The sequence below is a fragment of the Melozone crissalis genome, unplaced genomic scaffold, assembly GCF_028551555.1.
Source record: "Melozone crissalis strain CALT ecotype California unplaced genomic scaffold, PUWL_Pcris_2 ptg000013l_1, whole genome shotgun sequence".
Taxonomy (NCBI): Eukaryota; Metazoa; Chordata; class Aves; order Passeriformes; family Passerellidae; genus Melozone; species Melozone crissalis.
The window spans coordinates 55,813,066-55,828,166 of record NW_026535791.1 but is presented as its reverse complement, the minus strand read 5'-3'; the positions used below and the strand labels follow the sequence as shown (position 1 = coordinate 55,828,166).

At 39.1% G+C, this 15,101-nt stretch overlaps 1 protein-coding gene across 2 annotated transcripts in view; it reads left to right on the top strand.

Moving 5' to 3' along the window:
• Positions 1-15,101, top strand: part of MID1 (midline 1) — a 136,949-nt gene that overhangs the window by 109,502 nt on the left and 12,346 nt on the right. For both annotated transcript variants that reach the window (XM_054271590.1, XM_054271591.1), the window contains exons 5-7: positions 2,846-2,994; positions 6,375-6,502; positions 14,566-14,709. In XM_054271590.1, coding sequence (XP_054127565.1) covers positions 2,846-2,994; positions 6,375-6,502; positions 14,566-14,709 — 421 coding nt within the window. The remainder of the gene's footprint in view (positions 1-2,845; positions 2,995-6,374; positions 6,503-14,565; positions 14,710-15,101) is intronic.

Genomic DNA, 15,101 nt, shown 5'->3' with positions numbered 1-15,101 from the left:
TGTCCCCTTAATGTTTCCTTCACTCTGTTATGTGCCTGACAGTATTTCCCCCAAAGTGTTAACTTTCACAGAATGTCACAGCATATAGAATCATGTCTCACAACTATCTTCTTTTTTTTTTTTCCTAGGTATTTTATCTTTTTATTCAAATACTATCACACTAATATTTTGTTCCAGTCCTTGTCATTCATGAGGATATGAAATCTTAACTTATTTACAGAAAAAGATATTCAAAAGTGTGAAAGAAATTAAATTCGGCGTACATTTCTAATTCCCAAAGTTCCATGATTATTAGTAGCAAACACATTGAGCAGGAAAAATCTCCAATACTCAAGTTTCAACATATTTTTCTAGCTAACTGTTAGCTCAGAAATGCATTGGAGTTTAATTAATGTTTTTATTTTCTAGGTGCAAGGTGTTTACTGTTTAACTCCTAAAGTAACTAAGTCAGATATTCATTCTTCTTGTGTGGGAAAAGCTCAGGAAAAGAATGAAGTCAAGAGCAGGTTAAATGGTTCATGCGCATGTCAAGATATTCCAATTAACTTGAAATGAAAACTCTGTAGGCAAGGGCTAACTTAAACACGTTTGAAACCACAGGTCCTGTACACTGTGTGAAAAAACCTGCATTTCTTCATGCTGTTAACAAAATATAATTCCCTTCAAATAAAATAGATGGCCTTCATTTTTGTTTCAACTCCTTTTCTCTATGCAGAGAGACCAGATGTGCTACCAATGAAGTAGAAAACGTACAATTCATCTGGATTTCTGCAATATACACATTGCTTTTAAAAACTCTGTTGCTTGCAAAAATTATTCTAATTTCCATTAGCATGGAAGATTTGTAACACAATTGATGCCAAATTTGTTTGAATAGAGCTGTTATCAGAATCTGTCCCCCCATTCTTTTTTCTATTTTGTTGAGCTGAAAGTTACATCAGTGGAGGTCCAGTCAAGGTCTGGAATGCTTTGACTCAAATGTTATATATATTAAAAGACTTCAAGGTCTCAAGAGACCCATGTGAAAAGCCACAGGAAGTCCTGCCCAATGTATCTTCCTTTAAGAGGGCCTATGGCTAAGAGTCTTTCTGGAAGGGAGAGCATGACAGATTTCTCTGTAGGACTGTAGGTGTGGCTACGGAGCTGGAAACACATACTCACCTCCAGCTGTGCCTGCGAGGCTGCAGCTTAAGTTACACACAAGTCTGAACACCCTGTGCAGCTCCACACTTAATCTCACCTATCACCCAAACCCTATAAAAGCCCACAGAACATGTAACAGGGAAGAAGCAAATATCAACTAGGTAAAGTAATCCTAGGGCAGATGTCATTCCTACCATTGCAGAAGTGGGTGGGGACTGAGCGAGATGAGACTCTTCCTTTTTCAATTTATCATCTTCCTCTTCTTGAAGATAAAAGAAAGAATCAATCAAGTGAAAAATGTAGTTCATATATAGACATCTCAAGTCATGACATGCCTTCTACTGCAGAAAACTCATAAGTTAAAATTTACTTCAGTTCACTGTTTGCTTGTTAATTAATTAGTAAATAAAGAGATGACCTTCTTAACACTGCAGTGAACCTTTCCCTGGTTAGGCTGGTGTAGACTGAATTGTAATCTCTGCAAATGCAGTTACAGGAAACAGTGTGGCATTAGTTAGAATGATCAAATCATTAACATTACCAACCTAGAAGCTGATCAAATAATTAGCATTACCAAAATCTGTGCATTCCCAGCATTTTCTTCTCTATGCTGTTTCTATCTTTAAAGACACACAAATATCACATGACACAAATAATTAAGCCAGTATAATTTTGGAATTTTTTAAAAAATGTTTATTTTCCTACTTGTTTATGTTGTCAGATAACTTCACTAAGATACCTTCATCACTGCTGAGGATGCAAATATTTCTAAAAGTCAAATCAGCAACTTCATAGCCTGTGCCCTAATTCCTGAGATTGGGAAAGTTATCTTGATTATAAATTTGGACATTTCTGCCAACCCATTTGGTTGTTAGTTCCCTCATTTTGCATGTAACTGGGTCTTAATGTGCCTGTCTGAACTCCGGAGTTATTTAATTTCCTTCCTTTTTCTTACTTCTGTTCAAACTATGATCCTGATGTGATAACAAAGGGAAGGACTACCAGACCTTTCAGGAACTATTGTAGTTCCTGAAAGTTTTGTTAGCCAACATTGTCTTTAAATGGAGGACTGTACCGTTCCCTAACCTTTTTGCTAATGATTACAGTCACATCTACTGTGTTTATCTCCAGCACATATGTTTGCAGTAATAATAATCAGCTCTCCAGCAGTACTGTGCTTTTGTCCAGTTAAAAATATCCAACAAGAAAACACCCTCTTTTACTTAAAGCACATAATGAGGTCAGGCATGTATTGTTAACAGAATTGAAGAGTCTTTTTCTGTTAACTTTTGTTTTCAGTTTTCTTCTTTTTATGAAACTCAATTAATAGAAAAAATCTAGTTAATCTATAAGTAGCCTTTAACACAGATCTCATAATTTCTGGGAAATGGTTATCTAAATAGACCTTAGTTATCATGTAAGCAGAAATTACCAGGAAATGACGTTCCTTCTGCTGGAAAATAGGCCAGCTGTGCTTGTTTTGGCTCTCCCCTGTTGTTTTCCATGTGGAAAATATTCAGGCAGATTGGCTGTGCCTGTCCCTTATTAAAATGTTACATGGCTAGATGGAGTTCACCACAAAGCTTGTCACCAAAGCCATTCATCTTAACTCCTCCTTTGCCCAGCTTTACCTCTGAATTGCAAACCCAGCCATGACTTGTGACCTCAGAGACATGACTGCTTTCCTGTGTTTCCACTCAAGGTGGTGAGGCTGAGAAAACTGGCTCAGCAGATTGCAAACTGCAAGCAGTGCATTGAGCGCTCGACATCCCTCATCTCACAGGCGGAGCAGTCACTGAAGGAGAACGACCACGCTCGCTTCCTGCAGACTGCCAAAAATATCACTGAAAGGTAAGGGAGGCGTTCCTCTCAGTGAAAAGCAAAACCTCACTCTAAGGCAGATGGGTTGCCATAGTTGCTGTATTGTCTTGTCACATCAGAGATGTGGTCAAAGGCAGGGGGGTTGTTGACATATTCCCCCAAAATTCTACTTTGTGCTATACCAGATTGGGAAGAACCTTACTGTAGTCCTAAATCTAAACATTCCTTTGAGAAGAGGAGCAGTCAAAAAAGGGTGCAAATTAAGAGTTACAACAAGAACAGCATGCACAAGTGAAAGAGTTTGAATGGTTGCCAAGCAGATGTCTGATGTTAAACACACTTAAAAAACAGGTTTATGGCTGAAATTCCTACTTCATGAAAAATTCTGAGATTGAGAAAGAAATCAGGCAGTCAGTGCATTCATTAGAAGAAACTGGGAATGATCTTAATGGATTCATATTCTTCACAAAATAAAAAGCTACAAGAAAATGAAACTTGTAAATTTGTGAACCTGCACCATGCATTTTGAAGAGATGGGGATTCAACAGTTCAGGAGGTTTGGAAGTTACATCAGCTGTTGTGTTGGGCTCCTGGGTGCAGGGAATTTCTACTAATTTCAAGATCCTGGCTCCTCTTCAGCATACCAGATGTATCAAGGATCCCAAGGACAAGGACCATGCTATCAGAAAATTTGGTCTGGCTTTCAGTGCAATGCTGTGAGTGCTGAAACATATCCACTGAGTGTCAGCAGGATTTTCTGATGAAAAATATTCTGCTGGAATATTGGCTGTTAAGCAATCAGAATTTTTTTTTTTTCATTTTAAAAGTTTAAAGAAAGGAGAATATGGACAACAAAGAAAGACATCAAAAGTATGGGATTTTATTTTTTTTTTTAAATAGTGCTTTTTTATTAGTTATTTTTTTATTTCTGGGTTCACATCATATCTTCACATTTTCCAGCCAATTTCCCCAAATTCAAAACATGAAAATCCCTGCTCGTGTTACACAGTTTTTTTTAAGTTTTTCCCTTTCTCTGGTGTGCTGCATCAGTCTTCATCAAAGCTAATTACCAATTTATAAATAATGCAGAAACACTGGGTTGCCCATTACTGGTTCAGAGAATTGAAAATCAGTTGAAAAAGACAAGGCCAGGCAAGGCAGTAGGTTATATGCTGTTTCTCAGACTGTGGTTTATATTCTGTCACCAAGCAACATTTTGGCATCCCAGTTGAAGTCAGTAGTAAAAGTACAATGAGTATCTAAAGCTGAAGGTGGGGTCTTCCCTTTTTTTCAGCGTTCAGCAGAAGCAGCAGTAGGGCACAAACTTGTGGAGACCCCGGGCTTCCTAACTGACTACTACATAATATTCAGAGAAACTCCATTTTGAACTTGTAAGCATGAACAATGGCATCATAAATACAATACTTTCTACTTTCACAGGAGGGACACTAGGAGAGCAGAAATCAGACAAGCTGACATATGTGCCCAATCAAACAATTCTTGGCTATCACAGATTGTTGTCTGTAATGAAATGGCTGTGACCACCCTGAAAATCAGAGAATCATTCCAAGCAGTGAATAAAATCAAGGGTAAAAAAGATACCAAGTGCTTGCAGACAAATTTCAAGTGGAAAAAGGGGCTAAATAGAATTGTAAATTATTCCTCACAAGTAACTCTCTTAGTTCTCCCATGGTGAGAAACATTTTGTTTGCTTTTAGACTGCTCATGTAACAGTCTCACTAGGGCTCTGAGCTCCAGCAGCTAAAGAAGTCTCCTGAAATCATGCTCATTGAATTTCTTTTTCCACACATTTCAAAGTAATTGCAGTAAAATATTTTCTGTTGTAAGCACAACAGGTAACTGCACAAGCAGAGTCATTACATTCACTCTGATGATTAAGTTGTGCATTATTTGCAGTGGATGAAATACATTTATCCTAGAAAAACCCTTTCCAATCAAGTACAGTGTCAGTGTTTACAGTGTCAACAGTAGGCAGAATTACAGGACGAAATTCAGTCCTCTGAACCTAATATGGTTCAGCAGGGTGTCTGAAATTTTGAATTGTTGATCTCACCAAAAACTGACTGTAACACATGTAAATACAGAGCACCTTTTGCATTTCCCCTAGAACAGTCCAAAAAGACCTGCTGGTATAAAATAAAATTTAAAAAAAATCTGCCCTAGGATCTACTTTAAACTGAATTTTACATTCACAGCTGCAGCAGAAACAGTGCTGAAAATCGTATAACAAGAATATTGACCAGGAAACCTCCTCAGGTCAGCTTCTGAAAACTATGCTGAAGACAATGAAATGTACGGCTCTGGTTTTGACTTGCCTTATTGTATTTTCCTAAAATACTACACAAAAAATATATGAAAAAATAGTCTTTAGTAAACATTCGTCCTGGAGTCATTTCAGTCCAGTCTACAGAAAAAGAATAATACTGGAAAATTTTAAATTGAAGCAATCAAATATTTTGATCAGACATGTCATAAATAATATAACAGACATAAATGTCATAACAGATAACAGACATAGATTGCATGCATAGTTGTCTGTTTATCTCCAAACTGAAACATTTGCCCAATTTTTGTTGTATAGCATAAGGTTTAGTGATCTCTCTCCTTAAACCAGTCAAACTTTCTGTAAACACATCCAGTTTCCAGCTCTCCAGAAATATGCATTTGGTGAAAGCAGGCTGGATGGACTGGAAAATGCAATTTTTCTTGTGAAAGTTCATCTCTTTATATTAGTACATCTGGACAGAGAAAATGAAAATGTAGCTCCTGAAATGAGGTAGGTGAGGAAACTTTTCCATTTTGGAGGAAATATAAGTATGCACACATGCTTTGCAGGGAAAAGCCTTCTAAAATAAACCATGCTGACATCTATTTGTTTTGTCTCCCTCCTGTGCCTTTTGAAGTTGGCAGCAGTGTGCTGTGCTGAGCAGCTGAGGAGCTGTGGGGACTGCAGCAAGCCCTTGGGACAGCAGTGCCAAGGCGTGCCTGCAGCAAGAAGCTGCTTGGAAAAACAAGGGCTGGGAGAGATGCAGCATTGTCAGGATTGCTTAAACACAGCTAATTACAGAGCTCTTTCTTCTTTGGTTCCATGGATGATTAAAAAGAAGAATTCAAGGGATATTGTTATTTGGCCAATATTTTGTTAAAATCTTATCTGATACTGCATGATAGGCCTAAGTTCAGTAAAAAAAAATAAAAATATTGGAGATCTTTCTGTCAAAAATAAAAGTGGCAGGAGAAGTTCCTAACTTAAAACATATAATTAAAATACGTATATAAGCTTTTATCAAGTTTTTTGAGAAGCTGTAACAACCATATTGATCAAGTCCACCTTGATATAGAAGTCATTGTGTTTTGAGGGCTAAAAGATATTTTTCTTTTCATTACAGGGTTTCCATGGCAACTGCATCCTCCCAGGTTCTAATTCCTGAAATTAATCTCAATGATACTTTTGATACTTTCGCACTTGATTTTACCAGGGAGAAGAAATTGTTGGAATGCCTTGATTACCTTACAGGTACTTTTTTTTTCTTGAAGTGCTACTATTATGTATTCCTCATAAAATAGTAGTGATAGGATTTTCTTCAGTTCTCCCTGTGGTTGTAACTTTGGCTGGTTGCCAGGTCCTCACTCCATCTCCTCAGTAAGGGGAGAAAATAAGATGAAAGCTCATGGGTTGAGATAAGGACAAGGAGATCACTCAAGAATTACTGCTACAGGCAAAACAGACAGCTTAGGGAAGATAAATGTAATTTATTGCAAATTAATTGTAAAAGTAGGACACTGAGAAATAAAAATAAATCTAACAAAAAACTTTCCCCCACTTTGTCCTTCTTGGGCTCAACTTCACTCCCAGCTCTTCTACCTGCTCCCCACCAAGTTGTGCTTGGGGCGGAGGAATGGAGGTTGTGGTCAGTTCATCACACATTGTCTCTGCCACTCCTTCCTGGTGCCCTTCCCCTACTCTGGCATGGGCTTTCTCCCACAGAATGCAACTCTTCATGAGCTCCTCCAACATGGGCCCTTCCAAGGGTGCCATTGTCCAACAACTGCTCCCGAGTGGGTCCTTTCTGCCAGATGAGTCCTTCAGGAGTGGTCTGCTGCAGTGAGTCCTCCATGGGCCACAATTCCTGTTAGAAATCTTCATCCCATGTGGTACTCTCTCTGCAGGCTGCAGCTTCCTCCAGGGCATACCAGCCTGCTCCAGTGTGGGTGCTCCAGGGCTGCTGGTGGACATCTCCTGCACTGCAGTCTTCTGTGGGCTACATGGAAACAGCCTGCATCACCACAGCCTTCACTGCAGGCTGCAGGGGAGTTTCTGCTCCAGCACCTGGGGCACCTCTTCTCCTTCCTCCTTCACCAATCTTGGCATCTGCAGGGCTGTTTCTATCACATTTCCTCACTCCTCTCTGCCCCCACTGCTGCACAGCCTTTCTTCTCCTTTCTTTAAAGTGCTATCACAGAGGCACTATCAGCACTAGTGATGGGCTCAGCCTTGGACAGTGGCAGGTGGATCTTAGAACTGTCTGTGTCTGATACTGAGTCAGCTCCTGATCTTTTCTGACAGAGATAACCCTTGCAGCCCAGCCACTCGCAAAACCTTGCTGCATAAACCAAATACACTCTCCCTCTTAATCCTGAATATATTACCTCCAACAGCCCCAGAACACCCCAGGAAGCATTGGGTGCTTCAAACAACTGGAGTGCATTTCCCACCTCCTCTCCTTGTGTTCTTCACCAACAGAGTGCGAGGAAGTAGGTTTAAGAAATTATTAAAAGCCACTGCAGCAGAGTGCAGTGAAAGAACAGCTGGAGCTCTGCCTGGAGCAGCCAGAGGAGGGAGAGCAGGGACCAAGCCCTGTTTCCCAGGAGATGGATGCTCCAGGTGTTACCCTGTCCCTGGGGGCTGCCTCCTTGCTGCAGCAGATTGCTGCCTGGCAGAGTGCCCATCAGCAATCAGAAGCTGCTCAAGCAATCAACATCACAGGCTCAGCAGTGAAAGATGTTTTCTCATGTCGGTGACACTGTGAATTTCCCCCATCACAGAACTGGAGGATCTGGCTGTGTCTGGAGCTAGAGAGTGTGTAGTGTGCTCTGAGCCTGGCTGTGGGGTGGGATCTCCACCCTGCAGAGCCCCACCTCGCCTAACTGAGGTCTTTGGCCTGAGGAAGCCCACAGGATTAGACCCTTACTGAAAGCCTGAGTAATGTGTAGTCTCAGAGTGTACAATGACTCACAAAGAGAAACAAATTACTGTAATTTAGGGTGTTTTGATTTCAATGCCAGAATTAGAACAATTCATTCCAGCTCAATTGAAAACAGAAGAGATGTGGTAGGTTTTTATTTTGCAGCGTCTTTAAGCATCTGCTGTTAGCAGCAAGAATTTGCAATGAAAGGCACAAAGCACTGTTGGAAGAGCATTGGAAAACACTTCCTGAGTCCATTCACTTGTCCCAGTTTTCAGAGGATATGCTTATGTTAGTTCAGGAGAATGTGAGGATGCAGCCTCTGCATTGCTAACCACTCTCTTTTCCAAGCAGAGGACTCCAAGCAGAGGACTGGCTTCTGGCTTTTCTTCAGGGGAAAAGCTGAGAAAGTTAGGGTTGTTCAGCCTACAGATGAGAGGGATCCAAGGAGACCTCATTGCGGTGTTCAGCACTTAAAACATTTTAGTAGTGTCTATTGAGAAAGGACACGGGGTAACAGATCTAAACCAAATGAGGGTAAGTTCAGACTACATGTATGGAAAAAATCTTTAAAATGAAAGTGGTGAGACATTGGAGCAGGTTGCCAGAGAGGCTGTATAGGTCCCATCCCTGGAAACATTCAAGGTCAAGTTGGACAGAACTCTGAGCAGCCTGTCCCTGCTCACTGTCTGGAGATTGAGCCAAATGACCTTTGAAGATTCCTCCCAATCCAAAGTATTCTCTGATTCTGTGATTCTATAAATAGTGAATAGGTCAATACTGGGAAGCACAAGACTGGGTGCATGCACAGGGCAGCAGCACTCTGCTGGAGCTGTGGGATTCTTGCCACATCTAAAAGAGAAATTATATCTGCAAGGAATTTCTTTGTCACTGTGTGACAGATAAGTACAATCAGTGTCTAACACATATTAAAGTAAATAAAACACAACAATAATGTGATAAGATCAATTTCAGCTTCTTGTACAGTACCAGGGAAATTTTATGTTGTCTGCTTCTCTCTAAATCTGCAGGAATTTTGCCATCGTGTTCAGCCTTCACTCTAAATTTATAAAAATCCAAGGAAATAAAGGATTAAAACAAAAAACTGACTCATTCACCCTAATCTAGCAATCGACCTCTAAAATAATCAGTCTTATCTTCCTTTATGATCAAAGAAGAGAAATAACCATCTCATTTTGAGGAACATATATTGAGGCACTAGACTCCATTCTGGAGTTGTCTGCTTCTCCCAGTTGTCTCCAAACAGAGGATAGATGTACTTATTCAAATGCAGATAGCTGTGGTTTAGATCTGTGAAGTTATATCAGGTTAATTCTGTCTAGCAGTCTGTTCCTGCATCCCTCAGGTCTTCTCCCCTTTGTACATAATATGTCAATATTATTAACTTAATTGCTGTGCACTCCAGAAAACAAAGGTTATATCTGTACCAAAATGAAGGGTTGTCTTGCTACAAAGATATTTTCTCTGATCCGTGTCATTTACATAGGTCCTTCTCTGCCTTTTTCCTAACTCATCCACAGCCTTAAAAAATTGCTCGCAATGCAGTCTAAGGAAATTTGCTTATATATCAAGCATTTTAGTGGTTTTTTTTCCCTAACAAACCATTTTTATCCTTGATGCCCAGTGAAAAACAGTTCTAACTGGCTTTTCTTCACATTAATAAATAGCATATGGGCTGCAGTGGCAAAATGCAAAGCACATGTCCAAATGATCTGAGCATAAAATGCAACCTATGCAGACAGTTAAAATACATTTATGTAAATACATGTAAATAATTATACATGAGCTATAGGTGTACATATATATATGTGTATATATATATATATATATATACTGTTGTCCAGAAACTCCAGAGAAAGCTTTATATTACTCCTTTCAGATTGGTGCATGGAATTTTCATAGATCATAAACTGAACACTTTGTGACAGAGTGAATTAGGCTTTACTTTTATCACATTTCACAGTTAAGTAAAACAAAACCATTTGTACATCCTAGCCATAGATCTATGCTGTGAATTAAGTGAAGAAGCCTACCTTATGACTGTCATCTGTACTGCTTCTGAACAAAATGTCAAAACCTAAATTCCAGCTTCATTATCTCTGCTGTGAGTTGCTTTTGAAACCATTGACCTTGGCTGTCTCCTGGAGATTTTTTTCTCCTTTGGTTCTTCCCAGTATAATATTTGTCAGATCTTCTTCAATCTCTATATCCCCAACCTTATCTTTCTTTCTTCCTAGGCTTTACTGAAGAAATAAATTTAACTAGTTTGTGCTTATCATTTACGTAGATGTCTGCCCAAAGCTTCTGCTATCCAAATAAAATCTCTGGCATCTTTTTGAAAGTTGCCAACCAGACAGAGATATCAGATTGAGATATCAAGCTCAGTATATTAAAACAATACTTTTAATCTTCATCTGCCTGTTCTATTCTCTCTATATATAGCCTTGATGTCTTTTGAAAGCATTCTTATCTTAACAGTTGCTCAAGCTCTTCATCTGGAAACCATCTTTCTCTAGACAGGTATCTAGCTAGATCCAGGCAATATGTACAACTTGCAAACTCTCTGCACAATATTACTGTCATAAGGACTTTTTTGTCCATTGTGAATCAAAAGTGCTTGGTTTGTGTCCTAATACTTTGAAATCAATTGCAGGAGCATCCATTCTTTGACCTTGCAATTTGCCCTACTTCAGAAATCCTATCTGAAACAATGATAAGTTTTTTTCATCCATCACTTCACCTATGACTGCACAAAGAAATATGTATTGCCTAGCATATGCCAGCAATTTTTTCACACAGAAACAACTTTGTTCTGGAAACTCTTGACAGCCTGTCTTACTGCTTAACCCTTTCAGCACTGAAAAATCAAAGACCAGTTCCAGACAACGCTCGTGTAATCTCTTCTCATTCTGTTGGCTTTGAGCAGTCCTGGTCTGCCCAAAGACTGAGTTGAGATGGTTTGTATGTATGACCAAGCCCTTGGTAGTAACTCACACATGACAATGTAATAATACATAAAATTTGTATCCACATCTGATGGAACCGTGCCTTTCCAATTCCTCCTTGCTGATTCAGCCCAGTGCCATGATACAAAATGGAATCAGTAGTGAGTATCCAAAAGAGAGGTTCAGAGCAGCTCTGCAACTCCCTCACAGTCATACCAGCAATATGGATATTTCTGGGACAATTAACTCAAGCAGATTGCTTAGGTCTTCTTTTAGGTCTTGATACTCAGTTTCAAAATCCATAAGGAATCTTTACAAAGTCAGTCACTGCATGACAGCAGGGAGAGAGAAACTGAGCAAACAAAATTAATTTGAGTTTTTTTAGTCTGTCTCTGTGACCTTGTGCTGAGAGGATTTAGATAGTATCTCAATAGACACCCAGGAGACGCTGCATTAATGCTGGAATTCACCAGGGAGAGGTGGCAGTGTCCCTAAAGTGTCCCTCAGGTGTGCAGACCTTGTGCACCATCAGGGCAAAAGCCATGCAGATGACACAGAAAGGAAGGTGCCTTAAACTAAAAGGGTTGAAAGGGAGTAGTTATGCTGGTGAGATGAGTTACTCCTGAGAGCAAATTTAGAAACTCCATTTCTAATATTAGTGCCTTTCAGGCATTTTAGGTGTGGTTACTGACTTTTTAAGTGTGTGTACTCAGTTTGGAGCTACAATGAAGTAAAACAGCCTTTAGCAATGATTTTTCTGTCTTGTGAGAGAGTGTTGATTCACAAAACTGAATGAAGGTCTGAGTGTGTGAAGCAGTTTCCACCCCCAGATATGTGCTCTGATCCTCTATGGAGAAGTGGATTGTGCCTTCCTCTGCTGTGCTGGAAGCATGCTGGGCTTCCCCTCTGGAGCAGTGTGAATCACACCCGAGCCAGGGAGGGGAACCTGCTGGAGCAGCCTTGAGATCACTGGAGTCTTTGAGAGGTTCCCATGGCACAGAGCCCTGTAACAGAGCTGGTGAATTCAATAATTCACCAAATCACACACTACCAAATGCAATACTGAGTGAAGCTAACTGGCTGAGGTCAATCTCTTTAATTGCATTACAAATTTACACTCTCTAAAGGAGTATGTGCTGTGGAATGATGAATTTGGCAGTCAGACAGATACATTATTTTGTCATAACAAAGCATCTGAATGTAGAGTTGCCTGCCCTTATGTAGGAGAAGCAGGTGTATTTGTTTTATTCTGAGTAGTAGATGAAATGAATGTTGCCAAAGAGCAGAATTAATGCAATATAGTCTCAGGTGAGTGTGGGTTAGTCACAACAGTCAGGGAAAATATGTCTTTCTAAGGTAAAATTTCTTTCAGACATTTTCATTACATGAAAGCCTGTAGATTTGCAGCTATAAGGCCAGGTGTGCACACAAAGAGCAAACTTAAGATGCCATTTTCAAAGGTGAAGATGCTTAGGTGTTATTGAAATGCAATTTGCAGTTAATTAAACCTTCAGTAATTTTTGTTTTCCATAAATTAATATTTATTTTCTGTGTTGAAATAATAACAAGTACATTTCTCAAGTAAAATGTTTTGCTGTTAGGTGCAGGAGATGACAGAAGAAAACTTTAGTCGAATACCATCAGACAAATAAAAATTTATCTCCTCGTATATTTGTTATTAACACTTGTTCCAGTTTTTGAAGGACAGGCAAAATATTGAAATGAAGCCCCCGTTGGAATAAAAAAAATTAAAACCTCCAGTGATTGTTATACAGGATACATTTTTGGAACATAGCTGATATTGCCATTAATTTTTTCAGAAAACTGTGGACCTTTTTTTCCCTGCATTTTGATTGCATTCTTCTCACAGATAGCTGTTCTTACTTGAGTTTATTTGTATTTCTTTTCATTAATACCCTTCTGTCCCAAGGGTTTTTCTGACAAGTTAAAAAAAAAAAAAGCACAAGCTTCTGTGATTCAATATTTAGAGCATCACAAATCATGGTTGTATCCTGAAACACATTTGAACTTTTCCTTAAGCCCCTTGGTTAAAAGAGGCTGCCTGGGAACCTGTCTGCACTCTAATCCTTGGGAACATACATCAGTAAGCCAGAGACATGATCCATAAAAATTCTTGATGGAAAAAAATAGATGTTTCATCAAAATAAGATCTTGCAAAAGTAAAGGTGGAATTCCTTCAGAGGGACTTTTTTTTCAGGCTATTATTTGTGGCTATCAGAGGTTAAAGAGCTGACAGAAAAAGAAACTCAAAACCAAACCACAAACATTCATAGTTGCCTTCCTTTTCCTTTAATTCAAACATAATTTGGTTGTTTCAGCTTGAGTGCCCTCCTTCTTCACTCTGTGACAGCTGGGAGAAACACTATTAAAGCAAAAGGATTTGTGATTCCTCTTTTCATGATGTGGCTTGTAGGGAAGATGATTTGGAATGAAGCTCCCACTGACTCAAGCATGCAGGAACATCCCTCAGGAATAGGGGGGACTCATTTCTTTGTTGTTTAGGTGTTTGGCTTTTTAAAAATTGCAAACAGGAAAATTAGACCCCAGTAATTTGCTTCAAGTTTCACTTTAAGTAGGTCTTTAGAACAAATTCATGTGTTAATATGGGAAAAGATTGTATATCTTGCTACAGAAAGATTTTGCCTGCTGATTATAAAAACAGAGAGACAGAGGGCTCCTGGGTGACTATTTGCTTGTAATATTCATATAGTCATTATGTTATGATAAGGACTCTTTTTTTAATGCTGCAAAATGTTAATTTTATAACCAGAGGAAATTATATGTATCTGTGTTTGAAAGGATAGCTAGGAGATCAATAAAAATGGAGAGAGGAGAAAATTGGACATGAAAGTATGAGTGTTGGCAGCTTCTCCAAAATGATACTTCTAAAATAGTTGTTGCTAATGAATGACAGATCATAGTGCAGCCTAGAGCAGGGCCAGGAAGGATGCACCACCACAATGCCACTTATGGCAATCTCTGGTAAGATAGGCTGGGCAAGCACTGCTTTCAAATCAACAGTGAAGAGTGTTGACCCTCCCTCTTGATATGCTTCAGTGAAATTTTGATACGTTTGGTGAAATGATCAGAACAATCTTAGAAAAAGTAACTTGTCATTGTATCCATCTAATGTGACACAGATACATCACTTGGTCTATGACATCTGGAACTAAAGCTACTTTAATATAAAATATTTTCAAAATATGGAGTTCCTAGGTGTTTATGTAGTATTAAGAATTCCTTCCTAACAGTCAATTGATAATCAAAGTTAGCACTGGAATTAGTGAAAAGTTGTTGAAAAGTCTGTTAGATGATGTCTCTACAATCTCATACATCAACTACATCCCCTAATCTCAGGGGAGAGGGGAAACACTTCACTGACTGTGCTGCTGTTTTGTGTCTCACAGCTCCCAACCCTCCCACCATTCGAGAAGAGCTCTGTACAGCCTCCTATGATACCATCACTGTGCACTGGACATCAGATGATGAGTTCTGTGTGGTTTCCTATGAGCTGCAGTACACCATCTTCACTGGACAAGCCAACGTTGTTAGTGAGTATAAACCTTCTCTTTTCTCGTTGTTCCCTCATGGTTTCTATGAAACCCAAGTGTCTTTAAAGATAAATATACTCCTATGTCAAGAACAAAAGAAAACATTATTTTCTAGAAAGATTTAAAGCCAAAATTTTCAATCCAAACCAATAATGATTTTAAAAGGCATCCCAAGTTCCTTTTTGCAGATGTAGCAAGTTCAAAGATCTCAGTTCCATTCTCTGCACTAGTCAGGTAGTGTGCACATGGGAGCCTGTGTTGAACTGGTCATTACTTAAAACTGCAGCCCCATTGTCATTATATAAACTTGACATCTGGACCTTTGTCTGAAATACAGATTAAGTCCTTCCTTCTGATTTTTATTGTCTTCAAGGCTACAAAGCAAAGGTCTC